This window comes from Colobus angolensis, unplaced genomic scaffold, assembly GCF_000951035.1.
Source record: "Colobus angolensis palliatus isolate OR3802 unplaced genomic scaffold, Cang.pa_1.0 Scaffold390, whole genome shotgun sequence".
Classification (NCBI taxonomy): Eukaryota; Metazoa; Chordata; class Mammalia; order Primates; family Cercopithecidae; genus Colobus; species Colobus angolensis.
Genome location: NW_012117266.1, coordinates 902,240 through 920,838, shown reverse-complemented (window position 1 = coordinate 920,838; position 18,599 = coordinate 902,240). Strand labels below are relative to the sequence as shown.

General features: G+C 43.7%; 1 protein-coding gene across 2 annotated transcripts in view; it reads right to left on the bottom strand.

Moving 5' to 3' along the window:
- Positions 1 to 18,599, bottom strand: part of TIAM1 (T-cell lymphoma invasion and metastasis 1) — a 357,887-nt gene that overhangs the window by 55,645 nt on the left and 283,643 nt on the right. For both annotated transcript variants that reach the window (XM_011954980.1, XM_011954981.1), the window contains exons 14-15: positions 14,142 to 14,228; positions 9,537 to 9,761 (exon numbers count right to left, since the gene is read on the bottom strand). In XM_011954980.1, the coding sequence (XP_011810370.1) occupies positions 9,537 to 9,761; positions 14,142 to 14,228 (312 nt within the window). The remainder of the gene's footprint in view (positions 1 to 9,536; positions 9,762 to 14,141; positions 14,229 to 18,599) is intronic.

The following is an 18,599-nucleotide window of genomic DNA, read 5'->3' as shown; positions in this document are numbered from 1 at the left end:
CAAGTGGGAAAGGGCATTGTTCTTACTCCCATACTTTAGGGCCTTCTCTAAACACTCCCAGCTTAAGAAGTGTAGACAACACCATTGTCAAGTTTTTTTGTTTTTTTTTTAAATCCCATACAAACAGAACGTAGCCACTTCCTATTCTAGCTTCCCCTGCACTGCTCACAACAGTAGTAGGCAAGAGGCTTTCCCCTAATGATAGAAATTGAAGGAATTATCTTCTTTGTTCTGGACATTCCTGTCCCCACCTACTTACCAGGAAACAATGCACAACAGCTCTGCTACCAGTCAGAGAGAGAAGGCTGAAGATAAGGCTTGGTGGTGGCCAAAGAAGCAGCCAGAGCAAGCAGAATGCCCGTCCATATTCCGGTACCAAGCACATGGCCAGGCATGCAGCAGGGGCCCAGGGGAAAGGGAAGAGGGCTCAATCTAGAGAGACAAAGCCTCAGGGAATGCAGAAGCCCAGAGCAGGACTGCGGACCCTCTCAGACAGGGTCCATAGGCCAAGTCAAAAGCCTCCATGGAGCCGGGCGCAGTGGCTCCCAACTGTAATCCCAAACTCCTGAAAGGCTAGAGCAGTAGGATCGCTTGAGTCCAGGAGTTCAAGGCTGCAGTGAACCATGATTGTGACACTGCACTCCAGCCTGGGTGACAGAGTGAAACCCCAATTCTATTTGAAAGAAAAAAAAAAAACTGCAGTAATGCTGTAAATAAAATTCATTGTTGTGAACAGGTAAAATCAATGCTTTGCCTTCTAAGTTATTTCCATTAATAATATTTTTGTTACTATGAAAATGTTTGCAATCAGTACCTCCCACACACCATTAGCAGGACAGACAATGAGGAGATTTGGGAAAGTACAAACATATTAGTGTAAGTTTACGTTGAGATTTACCTTTCATTTACCCAGATAAGACACATCTACTTTGGCTTCGTTCAAGTCCATGTGAGACTTAAGCTTAAAGGAGGAAGAAAAAATATTCTGGCCTCCTGAGATGTCTTAACAATGTGTTTTAAGCAGATCCTCCAATTCAAACACTGACAAAGAGAAACAATTATAACACTACATTTTTAAAAGGTCTTTTAAATGCCTGAGTTTAAATCCCTGATGGAAAAAGAACGACCGGGGGTGGGGACAAAAGAAAGCTTAGACGCTGTCTATAAAGATATTTAGCTGGAACTCAACCATTAGGATGTAATTTTATTTTGCGTTTCAGTCATTTTACTGTTATAAGATTTTAAGAATTCCATATAAACACCCATGATAAGATCAGCATAAACGCTCAACCCTCCAACAAAGCTAAAAAACAAACCAAAATAGAGAGAGAGAAAGAGAGAGAGAGAGAGAGAGAAAGAGAGAGAGAGAGAAAGAAAGAAAAGAAAGAAAGAAAGAGAGAGAGAGAAAGGAAAGGAATGTTACAACTTGAACTTGGTAGACAAAAAATAACTTCTTTTTAATCAAATGTCACAAAATCTCAGTCTTTGTTTCCTATAGAGAGAAATTCAAAAATCCGTAAAAACTTACTAATCCTGTTAGCTTGTTGTGAAAGTCAAATATAAAGTACATTAACAATCTTTAAAAATATCAAAATAGAGCATCTCAGTCTCCGAAACATGTTTTTCTCCCATGCAGGATTTGACGGTGTCATCAGTCAAATCTCAGTGGAAGTTACCCCGCCCCCGGCCCCAGCAGGGCCCACCCAATCAGGCCATGTGCTGTGTGACAAGAAGCACAGCAGGCCCACAGTTTACCAGGCGCGCAAGGCTCCAAATGTTATCGACAAACAAACAGAGGACCATGTGCTGCCCGGGTATCTGTGAGACTTCAGAGAACCTGAAGCCCTGGACCATATTTGTTTGTGGGAAGAGAAATCTGTGCAGTTCCTCTTCCTTTGCTGCCCCTCCCTGCCGCCTGACTGTCTTTGGTTTTCAGAATCGAGCTCCAGGCCATCTCCATGGAACATCAGACCAAAATAGAACCTCACACTTCACGGGTACTGCACAGAGGCACGTCCCGCCCACGCAGACCAAGCGGCTGTCCGTGCTCAGCACTTGGCAATTCCTCGCTCTGAAGCAAGGTGCCTTCGACTTTCACGGCTATCACAGAGGCCTTTCCTGTTCAACAAAGGCTGTTTAATCTACTTCCTGCAGGAGGGACATTGGTCTGGACTGCAGAGCACAAGCTTCCACTTGGCATCAGACAGACGCGCCTGAGGTTTATCAAAGGGTCTGACTCTCCAACTCCTGCGCCGGCCCTAATTGCCTTTAACATGCCATGGGCCTGCTGTTAGCCACAAGCACTGGGCTTTCTCCAACACAGTAGCAGGAATAACCATTTTTTGAACAAGAAGCAGCTTTTAGAACGCTGGAACTTTTATTATTTTTAAAATTGTTACCTCTTTTTTTTCTTTTTTTTGAGACAGAGTTTCGCTGTTGTCTCCCGGGCTGGAGTGCAATGGTGCGATCCCAGCTCACTGCAACTTCCGCCTCCCCGGTTCAAGCAATTCTCCTACCTCAGCCTCCTGAGTAGCTGAGATTACAGGCACCTGCCACCACTCCTGGCTAATTTTTTGTGCTTTTAGTAGAGACAGGGTTTCGCTGTGTTGGCCAGGCTGGTCTTGAACTCCTGACCTCAGGTGACTCACCCTCAGCCTCCCAAAGTGCTGGGATTACAGGCGTGAGCCACTGTGCCCAGCCTGTTACTGTCTTTTTTAGAGATAGGGTCTTGCCTTGTCTCACAGGCTGGAGTGCAGTGGTGTGATCAAGGATCTCTGCAGCCTCAACCTTTGGTGCTCACGTGATCTTCCTGCCTCAGCTGCTTGATGAGCTGGGACTACAGGTGCACACCACCATGCCCGGCTGATTTGTAAGTTTTTAGTAGAGACAAAGTCTCACTATGTTGCCCAAGCTGGTCTCAAACTCCTGAGCTCAAGTCATCCTCCCGCCTCAGCCTCCCAAAGTGGTGGGATTACAGATGTGAGCCACAACCAACACCTGGCCTCTGGCACTTTTAATGTAATCCTGTGGGCTACTCATTGAGGTAAACCAAAGGTACCTGCTTCGCCCCAACTGGTCAAGTGGAATTCTAGGGACAATCACAGCAGAGCTGCATGTACCACAAAACTAAAGTGAACGTGAACCCAAAGAGAGAGAGAAACAGGCGTTTGAAACTTTGGAAAGACACTAATGGTGTCACTTGAACTATGATTCTTACAATTTGCATAAAAGCTGAGGTTTTGCATAATTACTTTTACATAATTGCATTTATTTTTTCTTTGCTTTCTCCTTGATGTAAGAAGGAAAAACAAGGCCATAAAAGGGTATTTGTGTTGGAATTCTCTCAAATGCTTTATAAAACTTTTTTTTTTTTTTTTTGAGACGGAGTCTCCCTCCATCGCCCAGGCTAGAGTGCAGTGGTGCAATCTCGGCTCACAGCAACCTCCACCTCCCAGGTTCAAGCGAGTCTCCTGCCTCAGCTTCCCAAGTAGCTGGGATTACAGGCGTGTGCCACCACACCCAGCTAATGTTTGTATTTTTAGTAGAGATGGGGTTCCACCATATTGGTCAGGCTGGTCTGGAACTCCTGACCTTAAGTGATCCACCTGCCTCGGCCTCCCAAAGTGCTGGGATTACAGGTGTCAGCCACTGCGCCCGGCCTATAAAACTTTTTTTAAAAACTATTTTACATCTAGATTTGCTTTACTTTCCTATACTGATGTTCCCTGCAACATTTCCCTAACAGGGTGATAGAGCTATACCTTTTAATAAATTAGGCCGGTAGTTCTCAACTAGGGGAGATTTTGCTGCCCAGTGGCCTTTTGGCAATGTCTGAAGATATGTTTGATGGGCACAACTTGGGGAGGTGGCATACTATTGTCTTGTAGTGGCTTGCGGGGGTACTGCCTAACATCAACACACAGGACAGCTCCCCACAGCAAAGCATTACCTAGCCCAGATTGTTAATACTGCTAGATAAGATCAGTATTCAAAATAAATCACACAAGAACATAAGAGAGACTTTTTTGAAACCTCACACAAATACAGTTCTGCAACTTCCTATTCTAGCTTCCCCTTCACTGCTAAGATCTCTTTATAAAAACAGCCACTGAAGGAACTATCTTTTTGTCCTAGACATCCTTCCCTTTTTTTCCTACCAATACGTACGAAAACAAATGCTTTAAAAAAAACCAAAACAGATGAAAGTAGCTCCAGTAAGATTGCAACCAGAACTCAGGAATGGCAAACAGCCAAGGATAGGAAACTGAGTCTTACAGAGAACACTCAGGATAGACTCTCCTTATGCAGATCCTGGCTTTCTAAGCCAACGTGGCAACCCATGCAGCAGGCTTCCCTCGTAAACCAAGGAACAGGAGAATGGAGAATGTACTACAGGACCACCTAACAAATTTTCATTACAAAAAAATTTCAATGAAGCAGATCACAAAATGTGATCAAGAAACTACAGAAGGTTTGCATGTCACTGTAAAATTCCAATTATCTTATGATTCCACCAAGACAAGAAAAAGGGCGGGGAGCAATAACCAGGAAGAGCTGGTGACCTAAGGCAGTGGCTCCCAAGCAGGGCTGGACACTGGAAGCAACCACCAGAACAAATGCAGACGCAGACCCCATCCCAGACTAGATGACTCCATGAGCTCTGAAAAAGGACCCAGGAACCTCAGAATTCATTTCTTTCTACTTGAGAAAGGAAAACATAAAAAGGTGTCATTCATAAACTTAGTTATCAGGTAATTCACCTGTTGCAGACTGAGGCGGCATAGAAGGCAGGGAGAAGACTGAAAAAGAGCAGTATCTGGTCATAGGCCAGGGAATACCCATGTGCCCCATAAGAGAATGGCTTCATATACAGAACATTTATTGAGCGCTTACTGGGTAATATTCTAAACGCTTTACTTTTATGCATCATTTAGTCCTCACAATAGCCCAGTGAGATGACAGTGTGGCATTATCCCCATTTTATAGGTGAGGACACTGAGGCACAGAGGGATTAAGCATGACCAGGTTAAGGTTATGAAGCTGATGAACACAGAAATGGCCTGAGTTCTGGCCAGGTACGGTGGCTCATGCCTATAATCCCAGTACTTTCGGAGGGCGAGGCAGGTGGATCACCTGAGGCCAGGAGTTCGAGACCAGCCTGGCCAACATGGTGAAACCCGGTCTCTACTAAAAATACAAAATGTACCTGGGCGTGGTGGTGGGTGCCTATAATCCTGCCTATTTGGGAGGCTGAGGCAGGAGAATCAGTTGAACCCAGGAGGCAGAGGTTGCAGTGAGCCGAGATCCTGCCACTGCACTCCAGGCTGGGTGACAGAGTGAGACTCCGTCCCCCCGGCCAATGACTGAGTTCCAAAGAAATGGACTAAGTTCCAAAGAACTTGGTTCCAGGCCCTACTCTTAGCCACTAGGCTGTGATGCTTCCACATAAAAGAAACAAACCTCTCTACGAGAAAGCAGTTCAGAAACAATACAACCTGGAAAGCTAATCCCATACTCACTCGGGCTTCTTAGGGGAGGACATGGCCAGGTCTGCACACTTGAGTTTGTGAGACCGTGGAGCTCTGCAGGACCAGCCTCCAGCAGCCAGGCAGCAGCCAGCACTCACGTGGACCCCAGGGTCCCTGAGACTCAGCAAGGCTCTCTGTCAAGGACACCAATCATCCGCCTTAACTTACTCCCATCAAACCTCAAACCTGCCACTCAGGATGTTTCCCATTTTTAGTTACTTCTAAATTTAGACTAAGGCTGTAGTCCAGCCTGCCCATTGTACAAAATTGTCTTGGTTGTTTTCTATTTTAACTGCAGCTGTCTGTTGATACTGCTTATCTCTGCCCCATCACAGAGCAATCTTTCAGTTATTTTATCCTGTTTACTTGCCTCCACTTTTATCTTCCATTGTTAAGTGGGGACTAGGAAGCAGAAGCAATTAGAAGGTAGATAGGCAGAGACCCAGGTGGGGAACTGAAGTGCCTTCTGCCCGCCAGCACATCCAATTGGGCTGCTACTTGACCAGAGTATTCAGAAATTCTTCCGAAATTTACTAATTTTGAAGCCAGTTTAGAAATCTTACCAAAAATAAATAATAAATAAATAAAATAAAAAACTAAATAGTAACAGTGGCTTTACTTTCATGCTTTATTCTTGAGTCAGTCTGATTACCTAACTTGACAAAGCAGACTCTGTTCTGAAGAAATTTTTTTATTTTTTTAGACAGAGTTTCGCTCTTGTTGCCCAGGCTGGAGTGCAATGGCACAATCTCGGCTCACTGCAACCTCTGCCTCCTGGGTTCAAGCAATTCTACTGCCTCAGCCTCCCTAGTAGCTGAGATTATAGGCATGCGCCACCACGCCTGGCTAATTTTGTATTTTTAGTAGAGACAGAGTTTCTCCATGTTGGTCAGGCTGGTCTCGAACTCCCGACCTCAGGTGATCCGCCCACCCTGACCTCCCAAAGGGCTGGGATTACCCTAACCCTAATCCTAACGCCTATCCTGAAGGATTTTTGGTGATTGTAAAATTGCAAAATTTTAAGAGATAAAGCAATGTGGCCAGGTGCGGTGCCTCATGCCTGTAATCCCAGCACTTCGGGAGGCCAAGGCGGGCAGATCACCTGAGGTCAGGAGTTCGAGACCAGCCTAACCAACATGGTGAAACCCCGTCTCTACTAAAAATACAAAAATTAGCCAGGTGAGGTGGCAGGTGCCTGTAATCCCAGCTACTCAAGAGGCTGAGGCAGGAGAATCGCTTGAACCCAGGAGGCGGAGGTTGCAGTGAGCCAAGATGGTGCCATTGCACTCCACCCTTGGGAACAAGAGTGAAACTCCGTTTAAAAAAAAAAAAAGATAAATGAAAAAACAAAAAAACTACACTAAAACATAAACTGGAGCACAAAATTGAGTCATACTTATTATCATACTTTCAGCTCCATGCCTGACACATAGTAAATAAATACTTAAAAAATAGTTTCGAGTTATGGCCATTTAATTGAAACAAAAAAAATAAACCTTCCAAAGATGATCCCAAAATTGTAGTTTTAATGTGTTTGAAAATAATGGCAGGGTCCATGGATTTAGTGCACAGCCTCCAAAGGCGAGTGGTCTGAAGGAGGTAACATGTAGTCAGGTGTAAAGTCTAGTTGTTTAAAACTCCACCACACAAAAGACCAGACAGCAACTGTATACACAGAAATACTCAGATATTTCTGAAACAGATACATATAAAGTGCATTTTAAAAATCTTTTAAATGCATGTAAAGATTTATTCAATGCATTTTAAACTCTGTTAAATGTATTTTAATAGATTTTTAAGCAAACACACGTACATGTACATATGCATACATAGATTTTTTTTAAAAAAAGAAGAAAGAAATAGACCAACATATTAACAGTGGCTATCCTTAAAAAAACAAATTGTGAGCAATCTCAGTCATACTTTACATTAGGGGACAGCAAATTTTATGTGTAAAGGGCCATAGAGTCAATATTTTTGGCTCTGCAGACTCTTAAGTCCTTGTCACAACTACTCAACTCTGCCACTGCAGAGGGAAAGGAGCCAGAGACAAGGTGTAAATAAATGGCATGACTGTGTTCCAATAAAACTTTATTTACAAAAACAGGTGGTGGGCTGCTTTTAGCCTATGGGTTGTAGTTTACCAACCTGTCTTTTTTTTTTTTTTTTTTCGTATCTGTAACCCAGAAGAAGGGCTCAGACAGAAGAAAAATATCCAAAGAAAGTTGAGTACACACTGTTGCTTATAGCACGTAGGTGCAAGCTTATAAAATCCTTTAAATTATCTAATCTAACATAACATGTCTCATTCAAAGTCATATTCCAGAAACAACTGTATCTGTGAACCGTTTGATGGGGTTGAGCCTGCCATCTTGTGGTCACATGAAACAACAGCCTTTATGGTCTTCATTCTCCTTTATTAAGGGTACACAACTCACTGGGGTCCTTTTCAAAAACATGACTGGGATGTGGGGACCACAATAACATAATGAGTCAAGGAAGTCAACTGTAACTCAGGGCAATCAATTTTCTGAAGTTTCAACTTGTCAAAGTATTCCAAGGAGTCAATGAACAAAAGAATGAGGGCTCCTGCTTCCTCAGCAAGCCGAGCTTCAGAAAACGATTTGAAAAACAATAGCAGGGCAAGAATATCCAAGGCCCCAAGAGGCTTCCATTTCAGATTTTGAACGGAACCCTCTTTTTTTATCCCAAGCTTTGAGAAGAGAAAATAATGACAAAACCCCAACTTACTAAATCAACCCAAACCCTAGAACCCAGTCATAGAGAAATAAATGATAGCAATCTATGCTGTTCATCTGTTCCATCATCCACTCACTCTCTTGCTGAACAAGACGGGGCCACCCACGCAGTGAACCACACGTAAAGAGCCAGGAAGACAAAAATGAGGGATATAAATCCAGTCTCAGGAAACACATTTAGGCAAAAAGAGAGACACAAGCAAGTAAGAATCGCATGATCTAATGAGAGCCCACATGGAAGTCAAACGTGCAGGGTCGTGGGGGTCCAGAGGACAGAGCTAACTCTGTGGGGTCACAGGAAGACTTCGAAAGGCAGGTGGCACTCACACTGCTTCTAGTAGAATGAGCACAGGTTGCCAGAAGGAGGGGGAGAGGAAGGAAGCACAGGGCAGGGGGGTCACTGATGGGCTCAGGTTCAGCCTTCAGGTTGAAGAAGTCCAAAAGACAGAGCAAACAAGAGCTCTGCACACATTTCTACTCTGGGCCTCTCAGCATCTCAACTCACGTCCTTCTCTCAGACAGTAGGAAAGCAGGGCTGGGTGGTTTGGAAGATGACGACAGAGAAGGTAGGACTTAGTCTCAGCATCTTATGTGATTCCCAGCACTTGTTCTTTTTTTTTTCTTTTTAAAGAGACAGGCATCTGTCTCCCAGGCTGGAATGCAGTGGTGCAATCACAGCTTACTGTAGCCTCAAACTCCTGGGCTTAAGCAATCCTCTTGACTCAGCCTCCCAAGGAGCTGGAACTACAGGTGCTCTCCACTATGTCCAGCTCATTTTTTTTTTTTTTCCATACAGATAGAGTCTCGTTATGTTGCCCGGGCTGGTCTCAAACTCCTGACCACAAGTTATCCTCCCACTTCCGCCTCCCAAGTGTTGGGATTATAGGTACGCGCCACCACACGTGGCCCAATTCCCAACACTTCTGTGCCTCCGTATCTCTATCCACAGCCAAAGGCCTCTAAACATTCACCTTTCTCCAAAATGAGAAACAGCAGAAGCACTATAAAGCTGCCCATGGGTGACAGGTGGATTTGTAGCAAAACAGTTCTATGAGAAATAAAGATCCCTTTGCCTTTGAAATTTCAACAGGAAATGCAGGGCCAGTCATCAGCACATCTTGTGCACACATTTTATAGCACCTGCCAGACAGAGGCACTCACTGAAACACACAAGCCGCGTGATAAACTCCCCGGGTCGTGGCAGAACAGAGTTCAGACTCACCCCCAGCACCACCCTGCACAGTCATACCTGGGTTGCTGGTGAGAAAGGCGAGGGGGCTCTCGCCGAGGTCCGCAGGGCCGTCCACTCGGTGGGGAGGGCTTTCCAGCAGCTCCACTCCTTCCTCCAGCTCAGGGTAGGTCCTCACCAGGAGGCCCAGCGAGGGCTGTGAGAGGAAATCTTTGAGCATAGAAGAGTTCAGGGCGTCAGCAGCACGATTATTGATCTCAAGAATCTCATCTCCTGCTTTCAGGCCTGCCAACGCAAGATGGAAAATTTTTAATTTCACACACATAATCAGAACACAACAGCTTAGGAGCTCCGCTATACAGGGCACACCTGCTGTGGGTCTCACAGCCCCAGGTGCTGCTGCAGACAGGCTGCGGTGCTCAGAAGTGATCCTCAGGAGAGGACATGGGCCTCAGATTCTGAAGGTTCTAGATTTGCAGGTTACAACATACCTAGCCGGTCCTTCATACATCAAGCAAACGAACTTACTCCTTCGTTAATCTAAGTGTTCCGAGCATCTGCCAATTTCTCACAAATGTTAATTAATTCAGGCTATCTTCCTACACTTTTGGGGCGGGGCGAGGGTGGAATGACAGTGCTCTCTGATGACTGCCATCACTGTGTTTTGTGCATGTTCATGCCTCAGTGCACACTCAAGTCACAGCCAGCTAATATCTATTGATTATTTCCGTGGAACCAAAATGCAGGGTGTTCACTCTGGCTATGAGGACAGAAGTAAGGATGTCTCATTCCAAGTACACTTAAGAGATGACAGTTTCAAGAACCCAATGCAATCATTTTTGCCCTTTTTTGTTTTGTTTTCAAACTACATCAGAACCTTGGGATGAATCTCTTTTCAGTAGATCCCCAAAGGATCAGCTAGGGGAACTGCCAAAGTTTGCGACCCAAGGGAATGACCATAAGCAAGCCCAACCTAGAAGAACAGGAAGTTGAGACACCGAGGTGCAGTTCAAACCGGCACTGGAAGAACATTCCAGCAGCCTGAGAAAGGGAGAGGTTGGGAAGAACATGAAAGAAAATAAAATAATCCTTTCAGCTAGGAAGAGAAAAGGAGCCCAATTTCTAATTTTATACACCAATATGGAAAAACCAACTTGAAAAACGGAGTGAGTGAAGGGCAGGCAAAGACAAATGGTAAATTGCAGGAACGAGAAGCCTCCCAGGTCCTCGGGCATCCCACCCAGATTCTGCAGAAAATGACCCTACAAAGAAGTTCTCACTTCCCAGCTTCACAGAGTCACATGCCCTGGACATCCTTATTCAGGTTTCTAAAATATCTGAAATCAGTTTGTTGTTTTTTTTTTGAGACAGAGTCTCACTCTGTTGCCCAGGCTGGAGTGCAGTGGTGCGATCTTGGCTCACTGTAACCTCTGCCTCCCGGGTTCAAGCGATTCTCTTGCCTCAGCGTCCAGAGTAGCTGGGATTACAGGCACACACCACCACGCCCGGCTATTTTTTGTATTTTCAGTAGGGACAGGGTTTCACCATGTTGGCCAGGCTGGTCTGCTGACCGCAGGTGATCCACAATTTTTTAAAATTTTTATTTATTTATTTATTTTTCTGAAACGAAGTCTTGCTCTGTTGCCCACGCTGGAGTGCAGTGGCACGATCTTGGCTCACTGCAACCTCTGTCTCCTGGGTTCTCGTGTCTCATCCTTCTGAGTAGGTGGGACTACAGGCATGGGCCACCATGCCTGGCTAATTTTTGTTCTGTTTTGTTTTTGAGACAGAGTTTTGCTCTTGTTGCCCAGGCTGGAGTTCAATGGCACGATCTCAGCTCACTATAACCTCCGCCTCCCCGGTTTGAGTGATTCTCCTGCCTCAGCCTCCCGTGTAGCTAGGATTATAGGTGCGCACCACCATGCCCAGCTCATTTTTGTATTTTTAGTAGAGACAGGGTTTCACCATGTTAGCTATGCTGGTCTGGAACTCCTCACCTCAGGCGATCCACCTGCCTCGGCCTCCCAAAGTGCTGGGATTACAGGTGTGAACCACCATGCCCGGCCAATTCACAGCTAAATTTAACATAAAATACCCGCAATATCTTTCTAGACACGCCGGGTGTTGGGATCGTGTTTGTGGACCAGAAGGACAGCACGGACATCACTCCTGCATCTGTTGAGAACAGAGCAAGGGGGTTGGTACTGATGACCGTTCATCTTCATTTAACACCAGAGTTCTCAGATTCAGAGAACTAAAACAGGATGTGACTGAAACCAGGGCGGCAGATTCCCCACCCCCGTGCCACGCAAACCGGCACACTCATGTGCTGAAAGAGATAAAAATCAGTCTTTGGGCTTGAAGGGGAAGAAATCCCGTCATCTCTGCTCTTTGCTGAGATACAGCTCAGTGACTGTGTCAAACTCTGGCCCCAGGCTGCCTATGGCCTAGAAAATATGGAAGGAAAAAAGAAGGAAAATGCTCCTCTATGACAGTCAGCAGCAGATACATTATTCTGACTTTCTTTCCCACTCGTCACACCTTTGCCTTTCCATGCAGAGCCAAGTCTGCGGTTGTGCTTCTCCAGTATTGACAGGACAGGTCAATATAACCTGCACAGGTAGCTTTGCAAAGCTAGCCATGAACTACCCAGAACTCAGCTGAACTAGGACAAAAAAAGCGGTGGCGAAGACCAACACTCAATTTCCCTTTTCTGCTCCATTCAACAGTAGTTAACACAACAGATGCAAGGTAAGTACGTCTAAGCACAGTTGACCTGGATGTGTTGATCTCTGAGACTCAACACGTATTATTTTGCCACTGCTTGGATGAAACTACAAATCCCATAGCAAGAAGAAACAAAGGTGGATTTCCAGCCCTACCTACCTGTCCCATTTATTTACAGTGAGGATAGTAGGTCCAACAGAGTGTCCCCCCACATTCATGTCCACCTAGAATGTCAGAATGCAACCTTCTTTGGAAATAGGGATATATATTACAGATGAAATTATAATAATATAATCATTGTAATTATATAATAATTACAATAATTATATAACAATTATACTTATATATAATTGTCATATAATTATATATCAGTATAATTATATTAATTATGTAATATTTTATATATTAATATATTATAAGTTAATGTCATATCATTATATTTTTGATATATATCATATATGTCAAGATAATTATACAATAATTATAGTATCATTATAATTATATAATTATGGTATTATAATTATATATTAATATATTATAAGTTAATGTCATATCATTATATTTTTGATATATATCATATATGTCAAGATAATTATACAATAATTATAGTATCATTATAATTATATAATTATGGTATTATAATTATATAATATTATACATGAAAGTTACAATCAATTCATAATGATTTAGAGTAGGTCCTAAATCCAATGACTGGTGTTATTATAAAAAGGCCATGTATAATGACACAGAGACAGGGCAGAAGCCATGTGACTTCAGGCAGAGATTGAAGTGATACAGCCATAAGCCACAGAATGCCAAGCGCTGCTTTCACGCCAGAAACCAGAAGGAGGCACGAAGCCATTCTTCCCTCAGAGGCTCCAGGGGAATCAATCTTGCCAATACCTTAATTTCAGACTTCTGGCCTCCTAAACTGTGAGAGGATCAATTTCTGTTATTTTAAGCCACCCAGTGTGTAGTAGTTTATTACAGTAGCTCTAAGAAATTAGCACTGTGAGCACATCATCTAGGTGGCAAAGACTTTCCAGGAGTAGAAAAAGGATGGAGAGTTGGGGGTTGCCAAGTAGCCCAAATGCATTATGGGCCATTGAAGGGCTGAAATGAAACAGGCAGGATGTAGCAGGGAAGTGCTCTCTAAGGAAGGGGAGGGAGGCTGGATCTCAAATCCCTAGGTTCTCAACTTCTGCAGATTCTTCTATGAATGGAAGCAACAGAACATCTGGTTTGAAAGAGCTCTGCAGGCTCAGGTAATGGCCAATGCCAGCTTTGACCAGTGTGGACCAAAATACAGAGGGCTCTTCCCCCATGCTCTGCTCCAGGAAGAACCCCCCCAGGAACCCCACACCATCCTAGAAGATGGAGAAGGACGAGCACATGATTAGAATGGGATTTCCCACCAGCCCCACGGAAATGGGCTCAATCAGATTTAAAATCTAAAAATGTGTGATTTGAGAGGCTGAGACAGGAGGATTGCTTGAGGCCAGAAGCTCAAGAACAGCCTGGGCAACAGAGCAAGACCCCTGACTCTGAAAAATAAGCAAGTACATAAATCAGTCAGGTGTGGTGGCATGCACCTGTACTCTCTCAGCAACTCGGGAGGCTGAGGTGAGAGGACAGCTTGAGCCCAGGATTTCAAGGCTGCAGTGACCTATGATTGCGCTACTGGACTCCAGCCCGGGTGACAGAGCAAGACCTTCTCTCTAAAAATGTAAAAAAAAAATAAAAAAAATTCAAGAATATGACCTTTCTGGTACACTTAAATTAATGGAATAAAATGCACATTCCCTGCAAGGGTTTTCAATGAGAAAATGTTCAAATACTTTTCACAAATGAATCCTTTGGGCAAATCTTTCTCATTCAAAAACTAGAGAAGCCCCAAAGGGCATTTAAGATGGACAGACCAGCCCTTCATTGACTTACCTTTCTTGGAAGCTAAACCGGTTTCCTTCACACTATTCACGTACAGCCTTCGAATACCATCTTCTTCCACAGAAGAAAGTAAAAACCCTGTGAAACACACAAAGGCAGAATGGCAGGGCTCACACCTCCTGAATGTTTAGCAAACAACAGGAAGTGCCTGCTGTGAACTAGGTATGTTTCATGTTTGTCGTTATAGTTTGGAGTGATTGTTTTTTCTTGTTTTACAAAGCAGAAAAGGTATATTTTTAGATCACTCTGGAAGTCACTGCTTGTAAAAAGAGAGATTACTAGGTATGTCTATCTTCATATTACCTACCAATCAACTCAAAAGGAAAGCAAATTATTGTGTTTAATCTTGCTTCCTGGTAAACGCCATCATTTTTTTCTTTTCCATACTCTCCTCCAAAGCAGAAAACAGAAACATTAGCTTACCTCAGAGTCCCCAGACATTTTTCATCCAATCTATGTCCTAGAATATGTTACAACTGTACTGTTGGAGGGTGTGTGTTCATCCATATGTATGACTACATGGACACTGGTTTCATTTAATACAATTGTATAAACAGGAGCAGGAGCAACTCACATTACGAATCTGTAATATGAGTAACACATTACAGAAACTGTACCTCATTTCACACTCTAGCAGTATCGGATCAGAAGACGATCTTATACTTCTCTGGACTTCCAGAGCTCAAAGCCAATCTGCTAATTAACCTCGGGCTCTGCTTCATCCTTCAGAGAGGAAAGCAGAGTGAGGCCCAGGTAGTCTATGTGGCTTGAGGATCTTAGGTACTCAAAACTCTATGGTTACAGGTCCTGGTCACTCCTGTTTCCAGACCGCCTCATGTAAAATTCTTCCCTAATCAATTACGTCAATGTCCACAATGAATACCTATTTTGCTAAAGGAAAGAAATACCTTTGCAGATATTTCTACAAAGGGCAATGGGAACACACGTCATTGTATATAGCTGTAATAATTTCAGCTCTGGGAGAAAAATCATCCCATAATATAGATAGCTGTCTTAATGCTGAGGGGAAAGCAGTGGTTGAAAAAAAAAAAAAAAAACAGACAAACAGTAAAACAGTCCTAGGGAGTCATTGAGCCTTTTGAGGCCATGTCATGATGAACACATGGCTTTTTGTTTAGTTTATAGGACCAGGAAATGGATTACCTCACATAGGCAAAACAGCTAATTGCCATCGCCCTCTCAAGTACCATAACATCCTCCGATAGGGAACGGCACAGGGCACCCCTGAAGACTCTCCAAAGTCATTTCATTCTCTTATTTTAAATTCTCTTCTTTCAGCAACTTCTAACTTTCAGATTAAGGGTCAAGAAGCCCTGCTGAAATCAAACTATTTTTACACAAGAATCATTTAAGTTACATGAGCCTTAACACAGGTGTATTTATCTGCATTGTAGTAGAAAATTTCTTAAAAAATCAAGGGCTATGTCATAGGAAAGAATGAATAGGACTCATCTAAATATCGGAATTTCCTTTCTGAAATGCCACCATTCTATTACATTCTGAGATTCTTTTTTTTTTTTTTTTTAAAGAGACAGGGTCTTGCTCTGTCCCCTAGGCTGGAATGCAGTGGTGTGATCATAGCTCATTGTAGCTTCAGGCAATTCCCTACCTCATTTACCAGAAGAGCTGGCACTACATGTAAGTGCTACCACACTTGGCTAATTTTTTTAATTTTTAAATTTTTTTTTGTAGAGATGGGGTCTTACTATGTTGCCCAGGCTGGTCTCAAACTCCTGGCCTCATGCGATCCTCCCACCTCTGCCTCTCACAGTGTTGACATTACAGGTGTGCACTACTGAGCCTGGCCCCAGTTTTTTTTCTGTTAAAAAATTAGCACCCCTGTGGGGTACCAGGAAACACCTTTGCTTAACTGGAAGATGGCAGGAGAGGCAACATGGTGAGAGCCTGCTGCCAGTCACCTGAAGCCGAGTCAATGGAGACATGGAGACACCTCAGGTATTGATTTGCTCCATGCTCCATTCCTTCTTTTTTTTTTTTTTTGGAGATGGAGTCTCATTCTGTTGTCTAGGCTGGAGTGCAGTGGTGCGATCTCAGCTCACTACAACCTCTGCCTCCTGGGTTAAAGCGATTCTCCTACCTCAGCCTCCCTAGTAGCTGGGATTACAGGCACACACCATCACACTCAGCTAATTTTTCTAATTTTGGTAGAGATGGGATTTCGTCTGCTGGCCAGACTGTTCTCAAACTCCTGACTTCAAGTGATCCACCCGCCGCGGCTTCCTGAAGTGCTGGGATTACAGATGAGAGCCACCACAACCGGCCATTCCCTGTTTTCTTGGTCTTCTTTTTTTTTATAATCAAAAGGTTAAAAATAGGAGTGAGAATAGAGGAGACTTCCAGTCTGAGGACTGCCATTGATTATGTAATTTGTACCGGACAACTGGGTAAAAAGAATGGGTCTAAGAAACAGATCAAGACAGCTCTACTTAGTGGGGAAATCTCTATGACAAGAAACAGGATGGGAAAAAGGATAATGGGTCTAAGCTCCTTTTTTGAGGATCACCCAAATGAAAGTCAAATATTCACCAAAGTGAATAGCACTTTAGCTCTGTACTGTAATTCATACTGGACACTGGTTTAGGGGTCAAACAGGAGCCCCCTCTCACTGTTCCAGGAAGGAAGCCCTCCCCACACCTTGCCTTGCAACAAACATGTGAGCGGCTTCCATTTAAAGTTGTCAATACTTTGCACACTAGGGGGAAAACATTATAACCATCTCCTATATGAACAAATATAAAGAAAATTATGAAATATCCTACAGCGGGAATATGTGGAGCTGAATGAAGAACATAATGCTTTTAACAGTTAATCAGCAAAGTCAGATCTATTTCTTTTAAATAGGATAGCAATGTTGTAACTCTCAGCAGACAACTCTAATATCGTCCTAAATGATTGCCAACAGGAGGCAGAGGGAAATTATTCAATATAAAGAGATATATCCACCAATTGGAAGGCTGTTCGCTTCACATACAGGAAGGGATCATGAGTGGCAACTGGAATAATGATCAGGAGAATTAAGGAAGTGCTTAAAACTAAGTGATGAGACGAAGGTCGGGCGTGGTGGCTCATGCCTATATCTTAGCACTCTTGGGAGGCTGAGGTGGGAGGAATGCATGAGCCCAGGAGTTTGAGACCAGCCCTAGCAACATAGTGAGACCCTGTCTCCACAAAATTTTTTTTTTAAATTAGCTGGGCATGGTGGCACGTGCCTTATAGTCCCAGCTACTTGGGAGGCTGAGGTGGGAAGGATGGCTTGAGCCTAGCAGGCTGAGGCTGCAGGGAGTCATGATCCCACCACTGCACTACAGCCTGGGCGACAGAGTAAGACCCTGTCTCAAAAAAGAAAAAAGAAACTAAGAACAAACTCATGAGATGAACCACCAAAAGATTCCTCACCCTGGAAAAACTGTAACATGATAAACAATAGAGAACTACTCAAAACTAGAGTCCAGGATACAACGAAAATTCAGGTAACAAGCACAGGCGCCTATAACGTGAGGAGAACACATGACTAAAAAATATAATAGTACTAGAGGTACCCAGAGAAAAGGAAAACTAAGTTGCTGAAATGACGCATTCTTCTACTTCAAGGCAGCCTAGGGCCTCATGCTTAGTCTAAGTGTCATGTAATTGGATATGTGAACCAATTTCAACATTAAGGTCTGGGAGTGAGCTGAAGGCTGTGGTGGAGAGAGGGGTAAGAGAGAGAAATTAAGTAAATCTTCCCTCTTTAAATGTGTTCAGTCAGTTGGATTATTAAATTATATTTTCCTCTCTAAAGTGTTCTAAAATAGAAAGCAGCATTTGATCTGTATGGTGAGGTGTTTTTTTGTTTGTGCCAGTAGCTTTTACTTGTACCGAACTCAGTATCTAACCAGAAGCCACTTAGCGGGGTGTTAATATTAGATACAGATGGGCTGAATTTCGACTCTGTGGTAGCTTTTAATCCAGAGGTAATCAGATCTCTGAGGACTGGGGGAATCTTTCACCTCTTCAATCAATATGCTGTTGGAACATCCCACGCCAAAACCAACACGAGCACGGAGAAGAAGTGATTTAACTGAGCTTATTAGCCATGCGTGGCAGGGCTTTTCTTTTCTTTTTTTTTTTTCTTTGAAATGGAGTCTCACTCTGTCACCGGACTGGAGTGCAGTGGCGCAATCTCGGCTCACTGCAACCTCTGCCTCCCGGGTTCAAGTGATTCTCCTGCCTCAGCCTCCTGAGTACCTGGGACTACAGGCGCGTGTCACCACGCCCGGCTAATTTTTGTATCTTTAGTAGAGATGGGGTTTCATCATGTTGGCCAGGATGGTCTCGATCTCTTGACCTCGTGATCTACCCGCCTTGGCCTCCCAAAATGCTGGGATTACAGGCGTGAGCCTCTGCGTCTGGCCTGTGGCAGGGCTT